The sequence below is a fragment of the Adiantum capillus-veneris genome, chromosome 3, assembly GCF_014529385.1.
Source record: "Adiantum capillus-veneris isolate H3 chromosome 3, ASM1452938v2, whole genome shotgun sequence".
NCBI classification, from domain to species: domain Eukaryota; kingdom Viridiplantae; phylum Streptophyta; class Polypodiopsida; order Polypodiales; family Pteridaceae; genus Adiantum; species Adiantum capillus-veneris.
This window is the reverse complement of record NC_140933.1, coordinates 114537674-114562608: the sequence shown is the minus strand read 5'-3', so window position 1 is coordinate 114562608 and position 24935 is coordinate 114537674. Positions and strand designations below refer to the sequence as shown.

General features: G+C 46.3%; 1 protein-coding gene across 1 annotated transcript in view; it reads left to right on the top strand.

The window, feature by feature from the left end:
- The window catches only part of LOC147461523 (putative cyclic nucleotide-gated ion channel 20, chloroplastic), a 192183-nt gene that overhangs the window by 100404 nt on the left and 66844 nt on the right, over window positions 1-24935 (top strand). Inside the window, exons 3-5 of the mRNA XM_086509051.1 lie at window positions 2505-2603; window positions 2682-2813; window positions 4759-5010. Of these exons, the coding sequence (XP_086365177.1) occupies window positions 2505-2603; window positions 2682-2813; window positions 4759-5010 (483 nt within the window). The remainder of the gene's footprint in view (window positions 1-2504; window positions 2604-2681; window positions 2814-4758; window positions 5011-24935) is intronic.

Genomic DNA, 24935 nt, shown 5'->3' with positions numbered 1-24935 from the left:
TTTAAATATGTGCCTAGGGCCCATTGTCTGGCACGTTTCCTTGTGAAAGTGCAGAGCAACGGGTCCCGACGTTGTAGTGAGTTGAAGCAATATAAAGAAATACCGAAAGGGGCGCCAAGGTTTGGGGCCAGTGCTCTCTTGGGGTGGAATTCGGCCACTCCGTCTCTCTTGTATCGTGCATCTCTTTCAGTTCGGTTGTTATTTGAAGTGCTTAAAGTTCTTTAGTCTGGTCTTTTCTATTGGCACGTGGTGCCCTCCAGTTACAGCCGGACTTCTCGGATCGCTAAAGGAAAACAAAAAAAGACAGCTAGGCATCTTGGAGGCACCTCTTGCTGCTCTATGTGCCCCATCATCACATGCATAATTCGTAGTTATACCACCTTTGCTTTCAGAATTTAGATCTGCATTTTTGCAGCCAGTATTCAGCCCTTGAATCCTCTCATATTAGGTGTGCAAATCAGCCCCATATCTTTCCCGTAATGGCCATGCGCAACCCACGGATCTCACCGGCGCATCAAATGGTAAATCAGCACCGGCAGTACTTCATCTTGAAAAGTAGCTGCGACAGAAATCTCCCTAGAGTCAAGTTGAGTCTTGTATTAAGGTATATCATTTGTGTAAAATCTAATTATGCAATGAAAAAGCAAATACCAAAGGGATGTGGGGCCTTTGAGAGAATCAATTGGTACCCCATCGGTCTCTCTCTCTCTCTCTCTCTCTCTCTCTCTCTCTCTTCGTCTTTGTATTGTATCTGGCTCTCTCAGTCTCATTCACTAACGCAAGATTAACAAAAGAGATTGTGATTGTGTGATTGTAATCTCTCAATTCTCCTGCATTTGACATGAACATTAAAGATATACAAAAAGGGGCACCAATCTTTGGAGTCAATCTGGTGTTGGTTTTTCTCTCGCTCTCTATTTCACTTTACTTGCGAAGTGTTGGATTCCATTTAGAGGTGACAAGTCATAAGAAGTGTGTGTCATCAAGCTGCAAGAAATTTAGACAACAATACTTGGTTCCATTTTGTGGTTTACAGCCTTCTTGTGGTCTCGTAGGCCGGTTACAATAGGCTCGCTCCTCAATTGATCTGCCTCAGGGAAAGGTGCTAGGCATGCTTGGATAGTGCTTCTACAGGGCACCATAGTTGGCTGCACTTTCTTCTTCTTCCTCCTATAAACGTAATTGATGAGAAGTGCTTTCGGGGGCCCTGAGGTACCAGAGGTTCCTCTTCTACTTGACCTTAGAGATGGCCCAAGGGCATACTGTTTCACTAACTTAGGTTGAGGCCTACCAAGAAGTATACAATTCATGTCTTCTAATTTAATTAAAGGCTTTTCAAATTGTGCCAAGTCACCTTCAAGTCGATTATTTACGCAAATGCGCAGAAATGCACGCGCTTGCACCATCATGCTTGAAGATAGTGACTGGCACATGACAACAACCACACAAACTACTTACTTACGCCGCCAGACATCTATTGTTCCTTGTACAATCAACTATTTGAGAGGGTTATGTAACGGGTTCTAACTAGTCTTATGGATCTATCTGGACATGCAAGTCCGGAAAATAGGATCACAAAGGTGCCTGCAAGAATTCCGCTAGGATTTGCTAGTCTATGGGTTGGCTCTGGGTTGAAGTAGCATGCTCACGTAGCACATAGAGCCCACGCTGATGTCACACTTTATACGTGTATAGCTCCCTCTAGTTTGGATGAAATGTTGTAAGTCTTTGGAGCACTATGAGCTCAACAAAGGTACGTCAGAAGGGGTGCTTGTTTATGGTCTAGAGAATCTCTTTTGTGGCATCATACATTTAACTCACAAGCATGACTTATTTTGTGGCCTTGTAGATCATTGTGAGAAATAACCGTGTAAACTTATGGATCCACATTTCACGCATTTTGCATTAGTGTACAATTACGTTTTGTGAGCACTCTATAGTAGATGCTTCCTAGTTGGGAAGGTGTCATTCGAGATTTCCTTCATCCCTCTTGTATAGTTTGTCTACATGCAAATGGAAAATGTTTATCTAAGGGTTGTGGTGTTGATGCGGAATCTCAATCCCTCAATATTGTTGTTGGGTTTGCAAGCTCCCACTATACCTCTTCGGTAAAAGTTGGGTGTATGTTGAGTGAGCGGAACACCAATTTCAAATATGCAAGTCTTCTGCGGCACTCGCCACTTTCACCTTGATGCTACGGGTATAGCATGCTAGCCGGATTATGTGACAAAAGTTATTGTGGGATTGCGTTATAAAAAGGCCTTAGAATTTAATTAATTTCCTCTCTCACTTTTCATCACCAACCATCACAATGGTGTGCCAAACATGCTCTTTCATGTTTTGAAATAATGTCAATCATTGGAATTTTAAATTTTTACTAAGGTTTTTAAACAATAAAATGAGTTTCTTGGAAAGCGTAGTTGAGGGAGGAAGGTTTTCATAATTGTGGATTGGGATAAAGGCCATCTCTTATTTGCAAAATCTCTTGGTGCTCCCATTGATAGGACTTTCGATGCATCTACTTCAATTTTGCTTTTGCAAAAGCAATCACTGTTTTGCGGAGTGCAACTGATCTAGTTTATTTTTGTCACATGCTATTACAGGTACACTTCTCAATTTACAATATTCTTTGTCGTAAAGAATGAACATGTACGTTATGGTTGTGTTTCATGTTTATGCAGTGTCATTTGGCTTACATAGAGCCTTCATCTGTAGGCTCAGGAGTACTTAACGACAAGCCTAAAGATATTATCAAACATTACCTTACTGGATGGTTTATTCTTGATTTTGTTGTCGTTCTGCCTTTACCTCAGGTAATTTGAAGCAGCAAATTTTGTGGGATCTGCACAGACACATGCATGGGGTTCTTTTTTCGCCTACAGTTAGCTTGGCTGCAGTCCCGCATTAAGGCGTAAGTTTTCGTTTACCAGTAGCTTTGAATGGCGCTGAGATACACAATGACTTGATGATCAAAATTGCCTTTGATAGGCCCTTCTATTGAAGGCTAGAAAATATTTCCATTTGTGGTTTCTTCCAAGGTCATCGAGGCTATATTATCACATCATGCTTGGCTTGCTACAATGTGCACAAGTTACAGAAAGAGAGAAATCGGATGTATGAAACCGATGCGGGTTTCTTTTTTCATTTTCAAAAGTAGTTTATACTGTACATTTAAGAAGGTGAATGTAACTTGAAGATATGATTGCCTGTCAATAACATTATTGTCTTTGCTTGGGAACAGAAGTGCAGGATGTTTGAGGGATACAAATTGCGTGATGGGCCTCTTGTGAGGCGGCTCACTGATGAATCCTCTTGGGTGGACTCCTATTGTATGGGGTTTGTGGTTTTGGATCGCTTGTTGACTCTTGTGGTGGGAAACAATTCCTAAGACCTCTAGGATGGATGGACCTCATTATAGTAAAGCAGTAATTTTTGATCAATGAACTTAGAAAAGATTGAATGCACATGCAATGTTTGCACAATGAAAAAAACCATATGTATTTTTTTTCAGTCCAGATGTTAAGACTTGGCAGAACTAAGCATAAAAACTCAGACCACTGTATTTCTTGTAACTGAATGCGCTTTTTTCTTCCCTTGTCTGTGACCTGGCAATGGAACTGAAGCCTGACGCTTTTGGACCAAACACACATTTCGGAGAATCTTATTTCCAATAATACTTCGCAAACCACAGACTTTAGAAAGGATAAATACAGCATCAGTCAGGAGTCATTTTAACTTGTGCACAACCATTGACCCCAAAATCTTGAAAACTTCAAAACTTGGGCGGACAGTGCGGTTTTGCTTGCGCACCCTACACAAGACTTCCTCTGGCTCTCAAGTTCTCAGACTCTCCCCAAGATTGCCCACTTGATAATACTCTAAATCTTTTCACAACTGACTGCCTCGGGTTTGTTTTTACGCTCCAAAAAACATTTGACTGAAAAGCTTGACCACCAAACGCTGAGAAAAAGCATATGTGCACGAGTCTGGCCTCAAATAAACGATCTCCCTCATGCTTTTTTGGTAGCACTTCTCTCTCTCTCTCTCTCTCTCTCATGCTGCTGCTGCTGTAGTTTTCTGGTCTCATAGGTCTTTAAGGCCTTTGCAGATGTAAATAAACATTTCATTTCCTTGCATTTCTCTCTGTGTGCTTTTCTCTTAGTGCAAGTGGCTTTTGTATCTCTTTATCCCAGCGCTTTGCCACTGGCAGCTTTTCCTTGTCCGTTGGTTGTGCTACATGCCTACCCTCCATGTCATCATCTGATGACATCAAAACTATCGGAAGAATTGGATAGGGCCGTAGGGATTAGGTGGTCCAATCAAGTAGCCTAAGATCCTATGGTGTGGGTGGGCGGTGGTGAATATAGCAAAGATGGATGGAACAGCTACATTTGACTCCTAAGGAGACATGATTGAAGGGCTAAGCAAGGAGGTGGAGATTAATGGAAAATGAAGATCATATGGTATCAGCAAAGATGAGGTCAAATCGAGAGGTTTTGGCTGTAGTCAACCATCAAAGGATGCTCTACTTTGAAAAATTTGTTTGCCCTGAGCTTCTGTTGACTGTTGAGTCTATCTGAGCTCGTAGAGCTTTCAATATCTGTCCTGCTACAGTTAGTTTTTCTTTTTATTTCGAAGAGCATGTCCCTGATGTAATGGATCTATTTGAGGTCGTTGATGGTGCTGCTGTGGGTTGTTGTTGTCCTTTTTGAGTATTCATCAGTGTCCATGTTATTTATCAAAACATAAATTCTGCAGATTATGATTTGGGTGATTATTCCTGGCGTTCTTGGAAAGGAAACTGCTGCAAACTTCACAAAGAACCTTCTCAGAGTCATTGTCCTCTTGCAGTACTTTCCTAGGATGCTACGATTTTTCCCACTCCTTGCTGGAAACTCACCAACAGGATTCATTTTTGAAACGGCTTGGTCTAACTTTTTCATTAACTTGCTGTTGTTTCTCCTGGTAGCTCATGTTGTGGGATCATGCTGGTATCTTTTAGGTTTACAGGTAATTAACTTAAATGCAGTTCTTTTTGTTAAAGTGCAAGTGCAAGGCCTTCTTTAGGCTTGTTGTAGCCACCTATGGGGTGTAAGTGTTTAAGATATGAGAGTTATTTAGAAATCAACCTTAGACTATCTCCTTAGTGGGCATGATAATCTATTAGTGTGCTCTACACAAGCCTATTTCTCAAATATTTGTAACACATTACTTGGCATCAAAGGGGATGCGAACAAGGGCTTGAAATGGCATTCCCTTGGGACTATGGCTTGAGGAAACGTGTTTAAAAGGCCAAAATGACCGGGTAACATAAAAATAGAAATGAAATGTTATATTAAACATCTTCAAAAGGCCAAAATGACCTATGAGACCAAACCGATACAATCTTGGTGGATCTAGTACAATGTTTGGGTACAAAATAAAGATGCAGTAAAGTAAAACTAAAATGATGATGATGATCATCAATGTCCGAGGATGCGACATCGGGCGTTGTTCGAGAATGTATTGCATCGGTCGTTGAAGAGCATTGCCAATGTCCGCCTCTGTAAATAGTCATACTGGATGTCTCCCATGTTGTGCTAGAATAGTCCTGATCCTCTGATGGAGCCTCCCTCGATGTCGTGGTGGCCCTCGTAGACGTGGGCGTCCCAAGCTCAATGGCTTTGTCAATTAATATACTTCTGGTATAGGTGGGCTCTGAAGTCTGCTGTGAAGCTTTCTCATCTGGCTGCCGAGTCTCTGCTCTAAAGAAGTCAATGATCTCCCTTTGTGAATGTCTCCCACTATTTGATCTTCTCAAGAGACTCTCCTTGTGTCTGTGCAGCTCTAGCAAAAACAACCCGAGGCATCTCTGATCCTGATATCTCATGACTCTAGCCAGCGGTCTAGACTCCAAAGCCCTCTCTGAATAGACAGTGAAAGTGGCCTCGTCTCTCCTAGTATACCGGACAATGACAAATGTGATGTAACTCTATCTCTGGCTCTATATGACACAACTGACAGTCCTGGTCTTTGCTTGTACTCTCCTAAATCTGCCAATCTCAATCTCTAACTGAGAGAGAGAGAGAGAGAGAGAGAGAGAGAGAGAGAGAGAGAGAGAGATGATGAAATGAAATGGTATATTAACGTCTCAGGAGGGCAAAGTGACCTATGAGACCAAAAAGTTACACTTGGTGAATCTGATACAACGTCCGAGTATAGATATTAGAAAGTACAAAGAACCAAAAAACTGAAAGTGAAACGAAATAGGTGGGGAGGGGTGATGGGGTGAGGGCTGATACAATGGGTTAGCTGATACAAAGCTAATACAAAGATGGATACAGATCACTAGTGATACAAATGAGATACAAATCATCAGATGAGATCCTTCATCGGTCGCTGCCGAATCTCATCAATATCCTCCATAGTCAATACTCTGACTGGTCGTCTCCCATGTTGAGCTAGGATGATCTGGATCCTTTGCTGCCACCTTACACCGGCAATTCTGTGTGGGGAAGCTCGTTTATTTACGAGCAAAAGGGGATCGGAACAAGAAAGTCATCGCGGCCATGACGGCGAAATGTCCCGAGCTGCAAAGTGCCCACAAGGCCAGCGCGGAAGAGTGGGAGAAAGTGTGGCGCTGATTGTAAACAAATGTTGGAATTCATTTTGATCTGGTGGGTTTTTTTAAAAAAAGTTAGTTTATTTGGGGGATCAAGTGAGTGAGTTCACATGGGATTTAAAATAAGGGCTGGCCAGTCACTTAAAGGAAAACCTTTGGGCTGATTTTTAAAAGTATTGTGCTGCTGGAGTGATGCGTTAAAACATCAGCGAAGAATTCAGCCAGCGAAAAGGTGCCAGCGTGGGATGTTTGTCAGCAGATCGCGTGAATGTTTTCAGCCCAGCGTTTCAGCAATTCAGCCAGCGAATTCAGCAAATTAGCCTAGCAAGTTGGCCCAGCGCAGAAATTCAGCGATTCAGCGATTTTAGGCCAGTGGTTTGCACAAGGGCATGGCTTTCCGCGAAGAGGTGTGAGCACCGGCGAAGGGGCGCGTGAAAATTTCAGCCGAGCAGCCCATTGATTTGCACAAAGGGGTACATGTCATGGAGGGGAAGGGGTGCGAGCACGGGAGAAGGGTGTTTCTTGGGCCGTCTTTTGTCCTTGCGCGTGAAGGGGTGCGAGTACGAGGGGTACTACTCGATAAAAGGGCACTCGAAGAGGCACCAACAGACGGGTTCCCAAAATGCACCGTGTACGCAACCGACACACATTTGTGTTCGGTTCTTTCGTTATAGAATTGGAACATAAAAATTCATGTTACCTCATGCTCGTTTGTGTGTGTGTACCACCTTTCTTCTGCTTCCATGTAACTCCGGGAGAGGGTTAGCGTGTAGCGGTGAGGGTGAGAGGCTCACAACCTTCAGGTCCCGGGAAAAAAATTGCTCTGATACCACTATAAGGATTCTAGTTACTTATCCTTAATTAAGTACTTAAACTCATGATTAAGACTTAAGAAACTTGAACTTGACTCAAAGACAAGACTCAGAAGACTCTGTGTTTGATTTTTGATTGAAATGTGTTACAAGGGCGTTCTTATATAGAAACTGAAGAGACACGATGAACAGACATGACCACAGGTCAAAAGACATGACTCTAGGCCAATAGTGGTGTCCCTCTACTGTAGAGTCGTGACCCTTCGACGTAAAGGTGTAGCCATTCGCTGAAGAGGCATGGCTATTCGCCGAATAGGTGCGACTCTTGGGCTAAGAGACATATCCTTTGGAGAATCGGGGGTGCATCTTCGTATCTGCAAAAGAATAAAGTGAAGAAGGTAATACAAGAATACGTCACAATCGTGACACCTGCCCTGATGCTCGTATGCCCTCTCTCTCTGCTCATTTATTGAGCTCCTTCTCAAGAATAGATGCATACAGCCTAGCCAATGTGTGACCAACCATGATGGTGCGATAATTTCCGGGAATCATGGGATCTCCTGATTTAAAAATAGGCACAATCGTGGACATACTCCAAGTCTCAAGAAAACCCTCATACATGGCTCGATTAAACATCATAGCAAGAAGCTTTGCAAGCGTATCTCTGGCATTGATGAAGTGCTCTGCTATTAGACCATCTCGATAATGTGCTCTCCCTGGCTTCATCCTGTCAATGGCTTTCCTTACCCTCTCGACAGTAAAGAAAGTATATGTCTCAGGGCATGTCTCTAGTGGGTCCGACAAAGGTGGCTACCGTGATGCTGTGTAGAGAGATGTGGCATATTCCCCCCATGTCTCTGTGGAGGTTATGGTTGGTGGTGGTGAATGCTTATAGAATAGTCTCCATACCTCGCACGAGTCCTGACTTGTAAACAACTTATTTTGATCGCGCTCTATGTGAGATGTATAAGCCCTCTTCTTTCATTGCACTAGCGGGCGAAAGACAATCTGTGACTGTCTATGTGTGATAGTACCCATGATGACCTCCCTCTGCAATCTGATCCTCGTCTCTCTACACTCCTCATCATATCAGTTGTTCTAGGCATGCTCCTAGATCTTCTTCGTGTAGGCCGACTGTGGGAATATGCCTCTAATGATGCATCATGGAGCGTCTCTGTCAGTATCTGAGTAAGCTCATCTAGTGTCCGTCCTAGCTCTTGAGTGCATAGCTGCCTGTATATCTCCTCCATGTACACGGAATCCGTCTCCCTCATGAAGGTATATCGAGTGTGTGTGGAGACCTCTCCTAGTGGAGTGGAGCTGTGCTGAAGTGAAACGTGAGAGTGAAAGACAAGATAGCATGATCAACTGCTACTCGAACTGGCCTAGTGCCCACCATGAAATCCTGAAAGGATGGAATGAGACATTGCTAGGCCATAACATAATCCATTGTGCTAGCCCCATGTCGGTGTGGAAAACATGTGAAACCTCTCGATGTAGGAAATCTCTGTAGGCCTTTCAAAATGGCCAATCCATGTGCAGTCCCCATATCTATCAAGTATCTGCCATACTCAGTGTGCTTCTCATCTTGTGATAGTCTGGATAAGCTCATCTTTGTAACATCTCTGAAGTATCATATTGTCACAAACTGTTGACGTGTCAAGCCACTAAAGAACGGAGCCAACCTACAGATCCCGATCGAGGAACCTAAACCCTAAGAAGAGGCAGCAGAAGAAGAAGAAGCAATAGAATAAGTTTTACCAACTTATAAAGTCTTTCCGAGTGGCCTATTTGTAAAGAAAAGTTCCCACCAACTTATGGGACCCCGTCCGATGGGGCCCAAGTGACCTAAAGAGATTAAATAAAGTGAAACCTCCACGCGCGCGCGCACACACACAAAGATTTGCATGGAGCTTGATGACGTGGCAACTGTATGGACGTCCACGTTTTGCGTTGCAGTGCCACGTGGTAGACTGTACGGACATCCGCAAATTGTGCTAGTAGATGTTGACGTGGTGGGTGTATGGATTTCCGTGATTTATGCTGGGCAGCTTTTAGTGCGAGTTTTTGAGGCCAAATGCTTTTGACTTTGAAGCTTTTCATGTAAACTGCTTTTTATAGGCTAAGGGCCTTTAAATATGAGCTAAGGGCTCACTCTCTGGCATGTTTTTGCGTGAAGGTGCAAAGGATGGAGTACCGGCAATGTACTGAGTTAAAGCAATATAAAGAAATACCGAAAGGGGCGCCAACGTTTGGGGCCAATGCTCTCTTGGGGTGGAACTCCGCCACTCCGCCTCTTGTGTGCCGTGCATCTCTTTCAGTCTGTTCTTTTCCGTTGGGACGTGGTGCCCATCCCCGTGACACGTTGAGTACTGTCTGATGGTGGGCGGTCCTAGCATTGAAGTTTCCCAGTATGATAATGCCACCATCCCTGGAAAACTCCCATTTGTCATCATCCAAATTAGAAAAGGGGGACTGTCCTCTAGGTGGTGCATATATTGACGTACTAGGAGGAGAATAACAAATGGCAATGTAGAGATATCTGCCTGTGTGTGCCTTCAATCTCACCCATATGTACCTAGCCTACTCATCCTTGCGTGCTATATGTATCAATGGTTGCAACTCCTCCCTGAATAAAATTGCTGCTTCTCCTGAGATTCTCTGATCGTGTCTCTTGTCTGCAAGCTATCTCGCATCTATATCCATGGCATGGATTTCCCATAGCCTGATGTGTCTCAGAATAGAAAATGATGTCCCTCCTAGTGAAACTATCCTCAAAGGCACCTACATCAAGGCATAGAGATCCATTACAATTTCAGACAACCACCTTTAATTCAGTCCCATAGGTCACGCACCGTCGTGTGGAGCGTTGCTCCATTATCACGACCCTCCCATCTCTATAAAAAGTAGTCTTCCATTTTTCCCTTGCTGCTCTAATCTCTCGCATTACCTCCTTCATATGAGCAATCTACGAGAGTGTGGGGTCGTCCCCAAGAAAAGTACACGTCTTCTTAAGAGTGGGTCTTTTTTTCAAAAAGTCCTTTTTTGCATCCAGAGAGGGGCAGTGGAGGATAAGCGCTCTTGCCTTGGGAGTTTCCCCCTTGCTTTTACTTTTCTTGTTACCTACTCGCCAAGCCTTTGTATGCGCTGGCGTAGTAACCCCCATCATAATCATGAGTTTGTTGATCTCTTCCTCAATTTTATCTTGGTCTTTGAGGCCGGTAATCCTCACATGTAAGGAACGCACACGCCTCCTTTGATCCTCTGCTAGTGTCAAGTTAATGATGGTGGGTGTGAGGGTTGATTCTTTGCCTATCCCTTTTTTTGTGACCTCAATCCATTTCTCGGCCTCATCCGCTTTCTTTTGAGTTTTTGTAATTATGTCGACCCAAGAAGTTGTCACTTCTTTACTTTGCTCCTCCCCTTCTTTGATGACCCGCACTTGCCCTTTTATGGTGTTGAGCTCTTCCAGTACCGATGATTGAAGTTCCCCTTCTTCGAGCGCACTTTGTGAGCGCACCTCTTCAAGATCCTTCTTGAGTCGTGCAATCTCCTCATCTTGGGCTGTCACCCGATCCTCAAGTGTCTTTATCGTGCCTAGGAGGCTGGGGTTGCTTTTGTTGATGGTCGTTTGCATTTCCTTTTTGCATTTTTGGATGGCATCTTCGAGGGGGTCGCCCTTGTCGTTTTGCTTCCTCATGTCCGCTTGTTCTATTTGTGCAATTCCTTTGAACCACACTATGCATAGAGTAACATTTTCCACATCATGCATACATTTTGTGTCACGAGACTGTGACAACCACTATGTATATTTTTTGGTTTCTTTTCCTTGATTTTTATTTAATTTTTGGGACCCTCTTGTTAAAATCACAAATGCTCGGACATTGTGTGGCCAGTGTGAAACGGCCGTTGGCCGAGAGTTTCACCCGCCCGCAGGAGTCACGACCAAGCATCGACGAGATGGTTGGGCTGATCGGCACTGGAATCCGACTAGTAAAGAAGTGCCTAGGCTCAATTAAAGTCATTTAGGCCCCTCTACCGGACTTTATAAGTTGGTAGAACTAGGAATTAAACCAAAGGAGCAAACTGGACACATGGCAGTAGGAGAGCAACCTGCAGGCCACACACCCTTCCAGAAAGCTCATCCCAAGAGGGGGTGCTCAAAAAATGAGGGGCTGATTTTTGAGTCATTGTGCTCCATAGTGTGTGTGTGAGTAGTGGGTGCAAGTGATCACAGCTTTAATGGAAAGCTTGCCTTCTCCCTTGTCTCAGGCAGCGCGATGATTGGCTCTCGTGCATTTCTCTCTCCCCTTTGCGCATACGGTAATGCCCCTCTAGTTGGGTTTCTCAGATGACCATGTACAGTTCTGGTGGTTTTATGCGCGTTTGCCAAGGGAAGAGCCTTCTGTACAAGAACCATCCCCTTGAAGTACGCACAATTCCATTGCCAAGGAATGCGAAAAGGGAGAGTTTTCTCGCGTGAAAACGCGTCCAATTTATAGGAGAACTGTCCCACTGCGTGCGGGAGCTTCTGAGACACACGTAGACGTATTTGCTAATGATGCGAAACAGAAAATTACAGCCTGCTGTGTTTTTTTGCAGGTATAGAGTTTCACACCTAAACTGCAAGTTATCACCGATTTCCTGCGAGGAATCTTATCTAAATTAAAGGACAAGTGACCCTACACGTGCGGGAGCTTGAGTGCTACCCATAAATGTGATCGGTACGCAAATTGGAGCACAAAACAGAGAATTACAGCTTGCTGTATTTTTTTGTAGGTTTAGGGTTTTGGCCAATTTTGATGCCTACAAGTCCCAGGAGCTTCGGGGAAGCTAGGGAATTACCAAACAGGTGTTTTGGTGCAAATTAGAGGCCAAAAATAGAGAACTTAGCGTGATGTAATTTCTCGCCAGGTTTTGTGAAGTGCTCTAAGTGCGTGGAAAGTCACTGTTTACTTGGGGTTTTGTCGGTGCCGTTGGTGCACTCCGTCATCACTCTGTACCGCCTACCCAGAGCCACCGGACGCCGCGAGGCGCCAACGTGCCACCGACTGTTCAAAATCCCAGCGCTGCGCGCCCCCGCAGGGCTGCGAGCACCACCAACACAACGCCTTAAAGGGCCACTATCGCCAGCGCTCAAGGGGAGCTACCATCGCCAAAGCACCACAGGAGCTCTCATTCCCTCATACACACCCCAAATGGCTACCGCTTAGGTCTTATGTCCTACCGAATCGCCCTGCCACTGGGCATATGGGCCTATTAGCCGTGCCACATGGCGGCCTTCTAGCATCACAGCCTCCAAAACTCCAAGTCCATCGAATTGTTTTGAGAAAAATCACTCTTTCCCCCCCAACTTGCAAGTAGTGTCATTGCATGCCTGGCTTCTCAAACCCCGGGCCGTTAATTCTAACCGAGAGCCACCATCCCGGACTTCAAAAATATCTGTTTGTCCCGCACTTCAAGATTCTTCGAGACCCCGAACCGAGGCCGCAAAAACATGAACTTTCATCTTCTACCAATCCCGAGCAGCTCCCGATCTTCCAACTGCTATAACTTTCTGCTCCGGGTTTCGTTTGACAAGCAGTCAATTCCTGTTCGTTCCATACACTGCATAGCACCTTCTCGAACTCTGTCGCGGCTGAAACAACGCCAGAAGGCACGACTTGCCATGTGGTCAAGTGGCCCCTGGCAAAACTTCAACTGGCCATAACCTGCAATCCATAGCTCTGATCGGCAATCTGAAAAGACGAGCATGTTCCATAACTCTAGCACTACGCGTCTATACATTGACATCACCTTGGGCCACGTGTCCCCAGCTGCCCTGCCCTGCGAGGATCTGCAACACATTGCACCTTGAAACTCCAATATCTTGGGCTCCGTAGCTCTGTTGGACGAGTCATTTGGATCTGTTCCTTCAGCACCTCAAGCTCTATATTTCTAGGCCCAAAGACTGCACCTTGAACCTCCTTCGTCTGCTCCTCAAATTAGCCCCTCTTTGAGCCTTTCTTGGCTTGTAAACCACATCAACCATACATATCCGTTGTCACTTGCCTGCACAAGCTCTTTGTAGCTGCTCTGGCCCTCTGCCATACATCTATGAGCACACACATCTCTGCCTGTGCCCTCTGCTAGGGTCGTCACACTCTGGCTGCACCAATGTTCAATGAAGAGGCTCACAGAAAGATCTCTAATCACATACTCTTTTGCGGCACAAGGCACTATTTGCAAATTGGTCGGACCCACCTAGCCCTGGATGAAAGGCAACTCTATCAGAGGTTGGGTGCAGGTCGTTCTTGGCCCTATAAAGAAGCTTTTTTGGATTATCCTCTTGGGCAGAGGTTTGTTTATTTTTGCTTCAAAACAAAAGAAGGAGTTCACTTTCTAGCAGCGCGTTGCCCTCTCTTCATTAAAAATCGGATTTTGGTTGGAGTTTCTTAGTATCCCGATTTTGAAATAGCCACCTTTGATGATAGACATCAGGAAACCAACCAATTCTACAGAAGGAGAGTGGCCCCTACAACACACGACAGAGTGCCGGACAGGCCTCCGGATGCGAGACAGTCAGAGTTCCAGCCAATTGATGTCCCACAATATGTGGACGTTGGTGCAACCAAAGCTAGCCAGAGTTGGCAAGTGTGTGGAGCAAGGCTATGGGTGTATACAGGTGCATGACGGAGTGCAAAAGCCTCCGCACAGGTTACGGGTGTATACAGGTGCATGTAGAGTGCAAAAGCCAATGTGAAAGCCCTCGGCAGACAGGTGCTAGCTGAAGTGTATGGTTAAGGTGGTTTTTGAGGTCAAGAAGTCTCCAAAAGGGGCCAATGGGGATGATAAGTAAAGGTGTTCGAAAGGTTGGGATTATATGTAGTGTTCAAGTTGCTCTAAAAGCTAGTCGAGACGGCTCCTCAATCCGAGCCTCAGTGTGAAAGATATGGCAGTTTAAAGTCGGAAGGTTTTGCAGATCCCGGACGGATAGGGCAAGTGATGACAAGTTGCCAAATCTGGGGTGAGTGGATGGACGTGAAGTACTTGAGTTGTGGAGCATGCCGGTCCTTCCCGATCATCAATCCAAAATCAAACAGAAAAGATATGGCCAGTTTGAAGTTTGTTGGTGGGGGCCAGGTACGTGGCAAATTGACCGCATCAGTAGACGTGGCATGTGATGTTTTTGTACGGTTAATTGAAGTTGGACGTTGGTGCTAGAGAGAGATGCCATATGGAGTTTGCCCGGTTTTGCCTCGTTTTGCGAGTTCGGGGAAGTTAGAGTGCCACCAAGATGGTGGATTTTGAAGTCCGCATAGGGAGATTCTGGCCAGTTTTTGCGGCTCGAGCATTGAGCACATGAGCAGAGAGTTGTCGCAGATTAAAAGTAGCACCATGAGGAGGTTTCCTGGGTTGATTTTAAGTGCCTCGAGAGGCAAGTCACGGGCGGCCGCCATGTGCCATGGCGAATGTCCCACATGCGTCGGGAGAAGATAGAAAACAAGGATATATAACCTAAAGGGTGACATCCCTTTAATGTGCAAAGGGAGAGGGAGAGCTTTCTTGTTCTGTGGCCATGGTGAGCCACTTGGGCGTTGTGTGCGCGCCAAACCGGTGGCCGTTGGGCGGCTTGGCCGCTTTTCCTGGCGTTGCGGACTTCATCGGCGGACAATGGTGGCCATCGGACGCCATTAGCGACGGTTGATGACGTGGCAGGACGTCCCTATATGGGCAGTTTCCCACGGGGCCTTAGCCCCCCCAAACTCTTTTGAAGACAAGGGTGAGGGCATTAGCAACCTCGCTAGTGTCTCCCCCCACTTGAAGTGAGCATGTAGGAGAGGTTGTGAGAGGAGGAGCAAGTTAAGGGATAAGGCGAGCCGGAGAGAAAACAAAGCATGCAAGGGAGATGAATCAAAGACGGAGAGTCGGTGTGGGAAAGCAAGCCCAGCCAAAGAGGCAGTTCAAGTGGGTGGTCGAAGGTGATTAAGGGAGAGTTCCAAGGTAGGTCCGAGCAGACCCAAAAGTGAAGTCAAAGGGACCCAAGGTGGGAGAAAGAGGTAAGAAGAAAAAAAAAGAAAAAAAAAAGAAAATGCTAGGGGCACAGGTCACATCGCTAGTGCACTCGTCACCCCCTCAAGAGGAGAGAGCGATTGAGAGAGAGCAAGCAAAGGCCGTTCCCCATCTCCAAGTTTCCAAATTGAAGTGCCAAGTGGGCCAATCAAAGGGCCCCTCCCAAAATGAGAGGGGGTCCCCTATAAAAGTCAAATTTTAGTCATTTTTGATGCTTTTTTTCCTAGCCCTTGAGCCGTTGAGCCTACAGATAGCCATGGTGGATATGTGAGTTTTTTGGAGGGGCTTCTTGTGCAAAGGTGTGTGCTTGTAGAGCCCATATGGTGTGTGTTTTTCGCCCGACGGTCGAGAGTGTGCAGTTCGTTGTAAGTGAGTTGTTGGTGCCGGTGTGTGTGTGAGTAGGTGTGCTACCGGGCCCTTTTTCGTGTGCAAAATGGAAGGGAGAGAGAGGTTTTTGTGTGTGGCAGCTGCGTGTGGTTTGAAACGAGCTGTGAAAGGCGCGTGGGTAGCCGATCTCGGCGAGCGTGTGCGTTGGTGTGTGTGCTGGCGGTGGTGTATTGGTGGAATTGTGTATTTTGAAGGTGTTTTCTGAGAGGATAGGAGTGCTCTGAATGCCGTGAGCTATAGAGAGGCCTTGTGTTGTGTGCCGGTTGTGTTCCCCCATTCCCCCTCTCCATCTTTTGTTGCCCCCACGGAGGAGCACACTAATTGCTCCTAGTTGAAGCAGAAAGCAGAGTTTGGAGTCGATAGAGGATTTGCGGTTTTATCAAGTAAAATGTGCAGTGGTCGGATTTTGAGTTAGCAGAGATGATGGAGCCAAGCATTGGCCCCATTTTCACAGGGATTGAAGACCTAGAGGATTGGGTAGCAGGTTTTGAGCTATGGATGTTGTCGATGCATATGGTTACAGACGCGGAGAAGTTGCAGATGGTGCCGTTGTTGAAGTGCCAAGTGGGCTAACCAGAGGCCCACTTCCCAAAATGAGAGGAGACCCCCTATAAAAGTCAAATTTTAGTCATTTTTGATGCTTTTTTTCGAAGCCCTTGAGCCTGCAGATAGCCATGGTGGCTGTGTGAGTTTTTTTGAGGGGCTTCTTGTGCAAAGGTGTGTGCCTGCAGAGCCCGTATGGTGTGTGTTTTTCGCCCAGCGATCGAGAGGTGTGCCGTTCGTTGTAAGTGAGTTGTTGGTGCCGGTGTGTGTGTGCATGTGTGCACTCGGGCCCTTTTTCGTGTGCATAATGGAAGTGAGAGAGAGGTTTTTGTGTTTGGCAGCGGCGTGTGGTTTGAAACAAGCTGTGAAAAGTGTGTGGGTAGCCGATCTCGGCGAGCGTGTTTGTGCATCGGTGTGTGTCCGGGCGGTGGCGGTGGTCTGCTAGTGGAATTGTGTTTTTTGAAGGTGCTTTCCGAGAGGATATGGGTGCTATAAATGCCCTGAGCTATAGAGAGGCCTTGTGTTGTATGCTGGGTGTGTTCCCCCATTCCCCCTCTTCAGCGTAGCAAGCTCAGCCTTGACCGATCAGTAGTCCACCAACGGACCAACACTTGTGTTAGTAGTGGAGGAGACCCCAGCAGAGCGGGATGAGGGCATCTTTTCTATGCCTTAGATCGCTGAGGAGGCACATGTACAGATTGTTGTGGCTTCACATGCCATTTTACCTCCTCCTACCGTTGACAGCCTACGTGAGTACTTTTTGCATATGGTCCTTGGCTGTCTCCTAACGTGAGGATTAGGCCGGGACCGTTGCAAATTGATATTATGCTTCTATAGCTGTCTAGCAGACTGGGTCCCATGTTTCTTGGCTTTGAGGTTCCCTTTTATTGATTTTCTTTTGAGTCAGGAGACATTGATGTCAGTGGAGGATGGGGTACTTTCACTATATATGATGCTATCTTTATTAGGTCCTCCACCAGCTAGAGGACTTGGTTGGCATTGAGGCCATTGATTTTATGAGAGATTTTAACAGTGGTTTGGGGAGACTGATGTGGAGTGATACATATTCTACTTGGTATTAGCCCATTACTTTTGTAATAGAGCAGAATTGGTTTTTGAAGACCTCACTCAGCCTGTTATCAGCGAGACAGGCTATCTTTATTAGGTCCTCCACCAGCTAGAGGACTTGGTTGGCATTGAGGCCATTGATTTTATGAGAGATTTTAACAGTGGTTTGGGGAGACTGATGTGGAGTGATACATATTCTACTTAGTATTAGCCCATTACTTTTGTAATAGAGCAGAATTGGTTTTCGAAGACCTCACTCAGCCTGTTATCAGCGAGACAGGCAACACCCTTTTTTGGTATGGAGGAGCTCCCCCTCTGTAGGTGGATGCTGGAGATGATCTAGGGAATTTCTGCAGGATATATGGTGCCTTTCCTCTCTCATCCTCAGACTTTGGATTAGACAGTGTTGGTGAAATAGTTCAGGTGACTACAGTTGGGGAGACTTGTCTTCTCGGTATTGGAGTTTAGTGCCTTGGGCACTGCATTGCTTGGGTCTACGATCATAAATGAGTGTTCATATAGGCAGGTCTGATCATAAATCCATCCTCTGTGAGCTGGAGAAGATGCTCTCTGTAGAAAGCCATCTTTGTGCTCTCGTGTCAGCTCTGTCCATGTCCTGCTGGTGTCTAGTTGAGTCAAATCCAATCTGATGAGGCGTGTAATCTTGGTGCTTGTGAGGGACAAGGAGAGTGAATCCAACCAGTACTGGAAGGGGGGTAGTCTGTCCATACTAAAACCATGTAGCTGAGACCTGGATGTCATCTTTGCATACCAACAAGATCTATCTCCCTGTGAGGCAAGCTGTCGAGAAGACTCCAAAGCTAGGCGAGCATATCTATCTATTGGGAGATCCCAATTATTGTATAAAAGAGACAGATCTAGTAAGTGCCTCTATGACCAGCGGGGGAGCAACAAGCTCCGCACGAATAATCTCATGTGGTACAAAGGCCTTGCCCTAATCATCCGAGATGTCATAGAGACGAGAGGCCTCTCCATATATTCCATCCATCAGTAATGCAAGCTCGGCTATGATGGTCTACTGAGGGTCCCCATATCTGCACCCCATAAATCATAGCTGAAGTAACCAATGTGTCAAATAGCCATACCTTTGTTCGAGGTTCCCGAATCTAAATCTGCAAACACATCCTCTTCATCCTCCCCAAAGCTGCATTTGCTCTCGTCAGTCTGTTCTCTATTGCTCTCTTCAAGAAGAACACTTGACCACTGAAGACCACTCCTAGGTAAGTGTATGCGTTTGCATAATCAACCATCTGCTGACCATATTTGAAGGTCGGTGCAGATTGCCTGACCCACTGTGCTGTGGTGTTGAACACCATCATAACTTTGGTCTTGCCAAGGCTCACCGACAAGCCGCTATCACAGGCAAATGTGTACAATGAATCCAAGTGTCGCTGCATCCCCTTGGGGGAATCTGAGATCAACACAATATCATCCGCATACAACAGTAATGAAATCCATGTCCCTGCTAGTTGTGGTCCTCTATTGCCTCCCGTCTCAATGTAATTTGAAACATTATCTACATACAAACCAAACAATGTAGGGGAGAGTGGCATCCCTGTTTCACTCCAACAATGGAATGAATATGCTGAGATAACCCCTCGGGAGTACAAACCTGCCCCACGCTGTCCTGTATAAAGCCATGAATCTTGAGATCAGCTCCATGGGTACTGGCATCACTTGTAACCTTTGCATCAGTCAAGCTCTGGGAGCTGTATCAAATGCTTTGTGAAAATCCACAAAGGTACAATAACAGCTCTGATTGCCAATATATGATCAAGATTAGAAAAACCCCTCGTGGAACCCACGTGGCCTGATCCTCGAATGCCTGCTCTCTCTGCCCATCTACTCAGCTGCTGCTCAAGAATGGATGCATACAACCGAGCTAGTGTGCGTTCAATGTTTATAAGATCTTCGTTCGCATGATTAGTATGCGCTTGAAACTCTTAATGCCCGATCTCATGCATGCGGCGTAGATAGGTTTTGTGCAGGACCGTTGTATCTTGGATAACATCTTCACTTTCTATGAAGCAATCAAGTGGGCTGGTTAGATAGATCAGCCTATAGCTTTCATGCTTCTTGATTTTGAGAAGGCTTATGATAGAGTAGATTGGGATTTCTTGGAGGGAATTATTCGAAGGATGGGTTTTTCCTTGCAGTGGATTAGAGGTGCATCTGCATTATACCGTACTGCTTCCAGCGCTATCATGATCAGGGGTCTCGTTCAGTTTGTAAGGATGTCCCATGGGCTGTCTGGTTTTTGTGGAGGTCACGTCTCTCTTCTTGCGCCACAGATACCCACAATTGAGAGGTCTTGCTATGCCGTTGGCTGAATCACCAGATTAGGAATATGCTGATGACACTATGCTCTATGTTCAATATGATACACCCACCCTGGACAGTCTATAGCATGCTCTTGCTACCTTCTGCATGGCTAGTGGTGCGCTCATAAACTGGCACAAGTCTTTTGGCTTGCTAGCAGAAGTGGATGAAGATTGTCACTAGGGTGCACAGGATAATTTCTCTTGGCCACCTAGAGGGCGGACCTGCATATATTTGGGTTTCCATATCGGGATTGATGTGTTCGTTGAGCAACAGTTTGTGGCTGTGCTACAGTCCATGAGGAAGAAACTTTGCCATTGGTCATCCTTGCGTTTATCCTTGGATGGAAGAGTCCCTCTGGTGAATCAGGTTCTGCTTGCGACAATTTGGTTCACCACATCTTGCATGACTCTTCACTCGGGCATCATGGCGTGTTTAAGGTGCCTTGTATGCATGGCATGGATGGCTCTACTGACACTCGACCACCAGTCCATTGGGAACCGTCATTTTGCCTAGAGAGGAGGAAGGATTGGGGATTATTGATGCAGAGATGCAGAGCAAGGCACTTCTTGTGAAGCTTATTAGTGGGTGGGCAACAGAGCAGCGTTGATGCGTCTTTCTTCAAGATCGTCAGTTCTTTTCTATTGAGATCATGTCCACATCACATGGCATTATGCACCCCCAAAATGGTTCCTTTCACATTCATCATACATGCCACCTTGATGTATATCACACCTTGTTAGCCCACTTTTGTACTTCACCTGGGTGATAGGCCATTGTGCATCTCTAGAGGTCTCTTATGTACACAGAATTCAGCCCCTTTTCTTGCCAAAAAAAAGAAAAAGGAAGAGAGAGAGAGAGAGAGAGAGAGAGAGAGAGAGAGAGAGAGAGAGAGAGAGAGAGAGAGAGAGAGAGAGAGAGAGAGAGAGAGAGAGAGAGAGAGAGAGAGAGAGAAAGAAAAGAAAAGATTTTTAACGTCTATGTCAGGCCGAAATCGGCCTATGAGACAAATCAAATGTACATGGTGTGTATGTCATCCGTCTATCGGAAAGACAAATGAAACAAAACTGATATAAAACTGAACTGAATGTAGGTAGTGGAGTATCTGAGGAGGGATGGAGCTCTATCTCTAGGGGGTATATGCATGTCTATATGCTCAAGGTAGTACAATAGGTGGGAGGGGGAGGGCGAGGGAGTAGGTAGGTGGGTGGGAGGGCGAGGGCGAGGGCAAGGGAGGTAGGGAGAGGGCGACGCCTAGGGAGGGGGCGAGGGCAAAGGAAGTAGGGAGAGGGCTAGTAGGGGGAGGGCTGTAGATGAAGTCCATGTACCATTGGTTGAAAGAGGAGATGCTACAGAGTGCAGCCACCATGAGCAAGACAACTATCATGAGAATGGAATTCATTAGGCAAGACGAGCTCTGTGAATGGAGCTTTGTTCTCGGAGGAGATTTCTGCCCGCTTCTATGATCCTCCATAGGCTCACCAAATTCAAAGACTTCCACCAAGGGCGCATCCAAGGTAACTTCTATGACAATCAACCTTTGAGCTGGCTCAGGTGGCTCATTGGGTTTAGTTATTGTGGAAACATTGGAAGAAGGTGTACCTCTATGCAAAGAGTGAATAGAGACTCCATAACAAGGCATAGATTTGGTAGCCTCCAACCACTCCAGCAGATCTTTGCAGACCCATCAGGTGTAGTAAGGTTGTTCTTGTTCAGGGTTGGTTTCCATTGACAAAGAAACTTGCTGCACCACTGGATCCATACCTCCTTCTAAGAGGATGGGTTGCATCGGGGAGCCAGAAGTTTGTAACCACATTGCGTCGTTTCCCCAATCATGAAGTGCTTGAGTGTGTCGTAGCCATGGTCTTCCAATGAGCAAAGGAAATCCGCCCTCAATCTGGGGAAGACGAACCACAACAAAATCCAAGTTAAAAGTAAAGTCTTGTACCTGCAGAGGCACATTGTCCACTATGCCCACTGGGTAGATCGTCCGCTGGTCGGCCAATGTAACTGTGAATGGAGCAAGGCGAGTAGGTTGTAGACCTAGAGCCAACATAGTGAACTCGGGCATTAGGTTGATGCCAGATCCACCATCCACTATCACTCCTGAGAATTGCCGACCCAAAACGGACACTGTCAGGTGAGGGCTTCTATAATCAGTGAGTGGAGTAGCGGGATTGGATATCATATAGTACTGTGATGGTCGCACTGGGAGGTGCCCGCCACTAGGACCTACTCCAGGATAAAGTGATTGAATAACAGCAAGAGTGTCACTTCTAAACTTTGTATCTAGTCGCAGCATGTCATAGAGGGACACTTGTTGGAAGGTGTTCTTCAAGACTGACTCTGCTGTAAGCTTGTCCTGTTCTACCAGTTGTTTCTCGGCTACCTTGATCTTTTGTAGATCGGAAACTGCTTCCAAGAAAGCTTCATCAATATCGGAGAGCAAAGATGTGGATTCTTTCATGGCACTGGGGGATGGCTTGTTAACAGTTGCAGGCAGGGTATCCACTGGTGTGAGACTCTGTGGGGGAGTTGAACTTGTTGGAATGCTAAGACCGAGAGCGGCTCTCTGGGCCCGGGTGAGGATGCCCGATAGCTCCTCTGCCAATTACGGCGGCTTGTTTTTAGGTCTAACCACGTGGGTAGAAGGGGGCGGCTGAGAAACAGTGCTAACTGCTATCAAATTGAGCTTGGGAAAGGTAAACTCAGTCTGGCTTTGACTTGGGTTCGAAGCCGTGGATGCACGAATTTTAGGGCAATCCTTACTGTAGTGATCCTTCATATCAGGGCAATGACAGCAGGGAGGGGGGACCCTTTGGGCAAAGGGCATTTGCTTTGGTAACGACCATATTCCCTGCATCTATAGCACAAAATGGGCCGATTCAATGGACGAGTCGAAGGACGAGGTGGTCCATGCTCCATGGAGTTGGAGGTGGAGGCATAGAAGCTGTGAGGTGAGGAGGGAGCATGGGTGTGATAAAGCTTTGAGAGGGAAAAGTGCTCTGCATACCTTGCATTGGAGGGGCTGACAATAAAGGTGGCATGTGGTGTGGATGGCCACATGGAGAGACCATGTTGGATGCAGGTGCTTGCCCTTATTGAAAACTAGGACCAAGACTTTGCTGTATTTGTCGCAACCCCTTGAGGTAGTAGCAATCCTTGTCTTCATGCCCTGACTTTTCGCAGAAGTGGCAGTAAACCCGAAGGGGGCATTGGTGTGGAGGGTGCCCTGGAGAGCGGCATGAGCTACACCAAACCGTAGCCTTAGTCTCTTGCTGACACTTGAGCTCTTCTAGCTCGCACTTAATCTGTTCCAATGCCTCGTGATGTGGAGGCTTCTCTTGTCTAAGAGAGAAGGACCTCTCCTCTTGAAGAGCTCGCTGTAACTTTAGGGCTTCCAGTTCCCTGCGTAAAGAAGATAAAGGATCAGAAGGACTTCATGAAAACACAGAGGGGGTCTCTATGTGAGGAGGATTGGTGAACAACTTCCTAGCCCCCTCTATCCTAGTAGCTGTTGCAATGAACTCCTCGAGAGTGGCGTCAGGTCGGAGACTCTCTCGGAGTTTTTGTTGAGAAGTTTTGGGAAGTGCCTACTCCACCCACTTTTTAACCATGAATTCACCGGGTTGTTGGGGGAGCTTGGCCACCAGCGGCTTAGTTTTAGTCATAAGCTCTGCAAAAGTCTCCTCTGGCTTGAGCACCGTGTTGGCCAACTCATCCAACACCTTCTCCTGGTAGTCACCTGGCCTGAAAGCTACACAGAACTGCTGTCTCAAGGCTGCCCAAGTTGCAAAATGGTTCTCTGCAAACTGGTTGTACCATTTATCTGCTAAGCCATCCAAGGTAGATGGAAATAGTACCAAATAAGCATCTTCTCTGTTCAGACCACGACCCCTACAAAGAGAGACAAACCTTCTTGCATGGTCGTCAGCATCTTCTGAAGAGAGTCCTTTGAAGGTAGGGAACTTGATATTTACCTTGGCCAAAACACTAGCTAACGGCTCCATGGCCCCTTGTGTAGCCTGTTGCACAATAGCCTGCTGTAGCAGAATCGGAGAGAGCTTTACTGGAGAAGGTGATCGAGAAGATGCAGAACCAGATGAAGGAATGGGTGATGTCGTATGTGTAGGTATAGGTGATGAGGTTGATGGACTTCTACAAGGTGTCAAAGGTCGTCTTCTGTGATAATACTTCAGAGGGCTCAGTAGTGCGCTTTGACGCTCGACTGACTGCCTTGTATGTGTCATGCAATGACCACCAATCCAACCAACTTTGGCAAAAAAGGGCCCTTTAACTGTGGGCTAAACAACAAAGGTCTAGACTAGGACAAGTGAGGATAATGACCAGACCACCTGGTCTAGGACCACCAATGACTAGACCACCTAGCTGGACCAAGACGAGGAGAACTGTACCAAGGCAAGAAGGACTGGACCAGGACTAGGGACTAGACCAAGACCAGAGACGAGGACCAGAGACTAGACCAAGACGAGAGATGAGGACCAGAGACGAGGACGAGGATTGGTTGGACCAGGGCGAGAGGAACCAGACCAACAGACTAGCAACCCAAATGCAAGCAAAGGTTCGACGCTCGGTAACAATGAACTAGCTTCACGATTTGTATCTCCACAGAGAGTGAGATTTCATGTGAGGTCCCACTGTGATCGCCAAAATGAGAGCACCTGTGGCGCGGATAATGTGCCGTGCTCTCTACAGTGGGTGGTCCTCAGTGCAATGTGCGTGACAATCTCACTCAAAGTCTCAAACAGCCCGAATCTCTCTCAAACAGACTGAATAGAAAGGAAACAATAGACGTCAACAGAGCTCACAAAGACACAACAACAAACCTGAACATATGACTCGACTATCTCAAAGACTGATACAGACTCTGGCGTGGCAGCACACTCAGCTCCGGCCCAGGACTCACAGGTACAATGGGGTTGTCGAGGCTCATATGTGCCGGGATGGTGAAGACGTGCTCTGTGTATAGACTCACTCTAGACGGCTACGTACAAGATCAAAGGCGAAGAAGATAATCGAATAACCAACCGCTACTACTCATATGTACCACCATAAAGAGCCACCAACGGCTCATAAATGTCAGCCATGTGGTGACTTGGCCACGAGGTCCA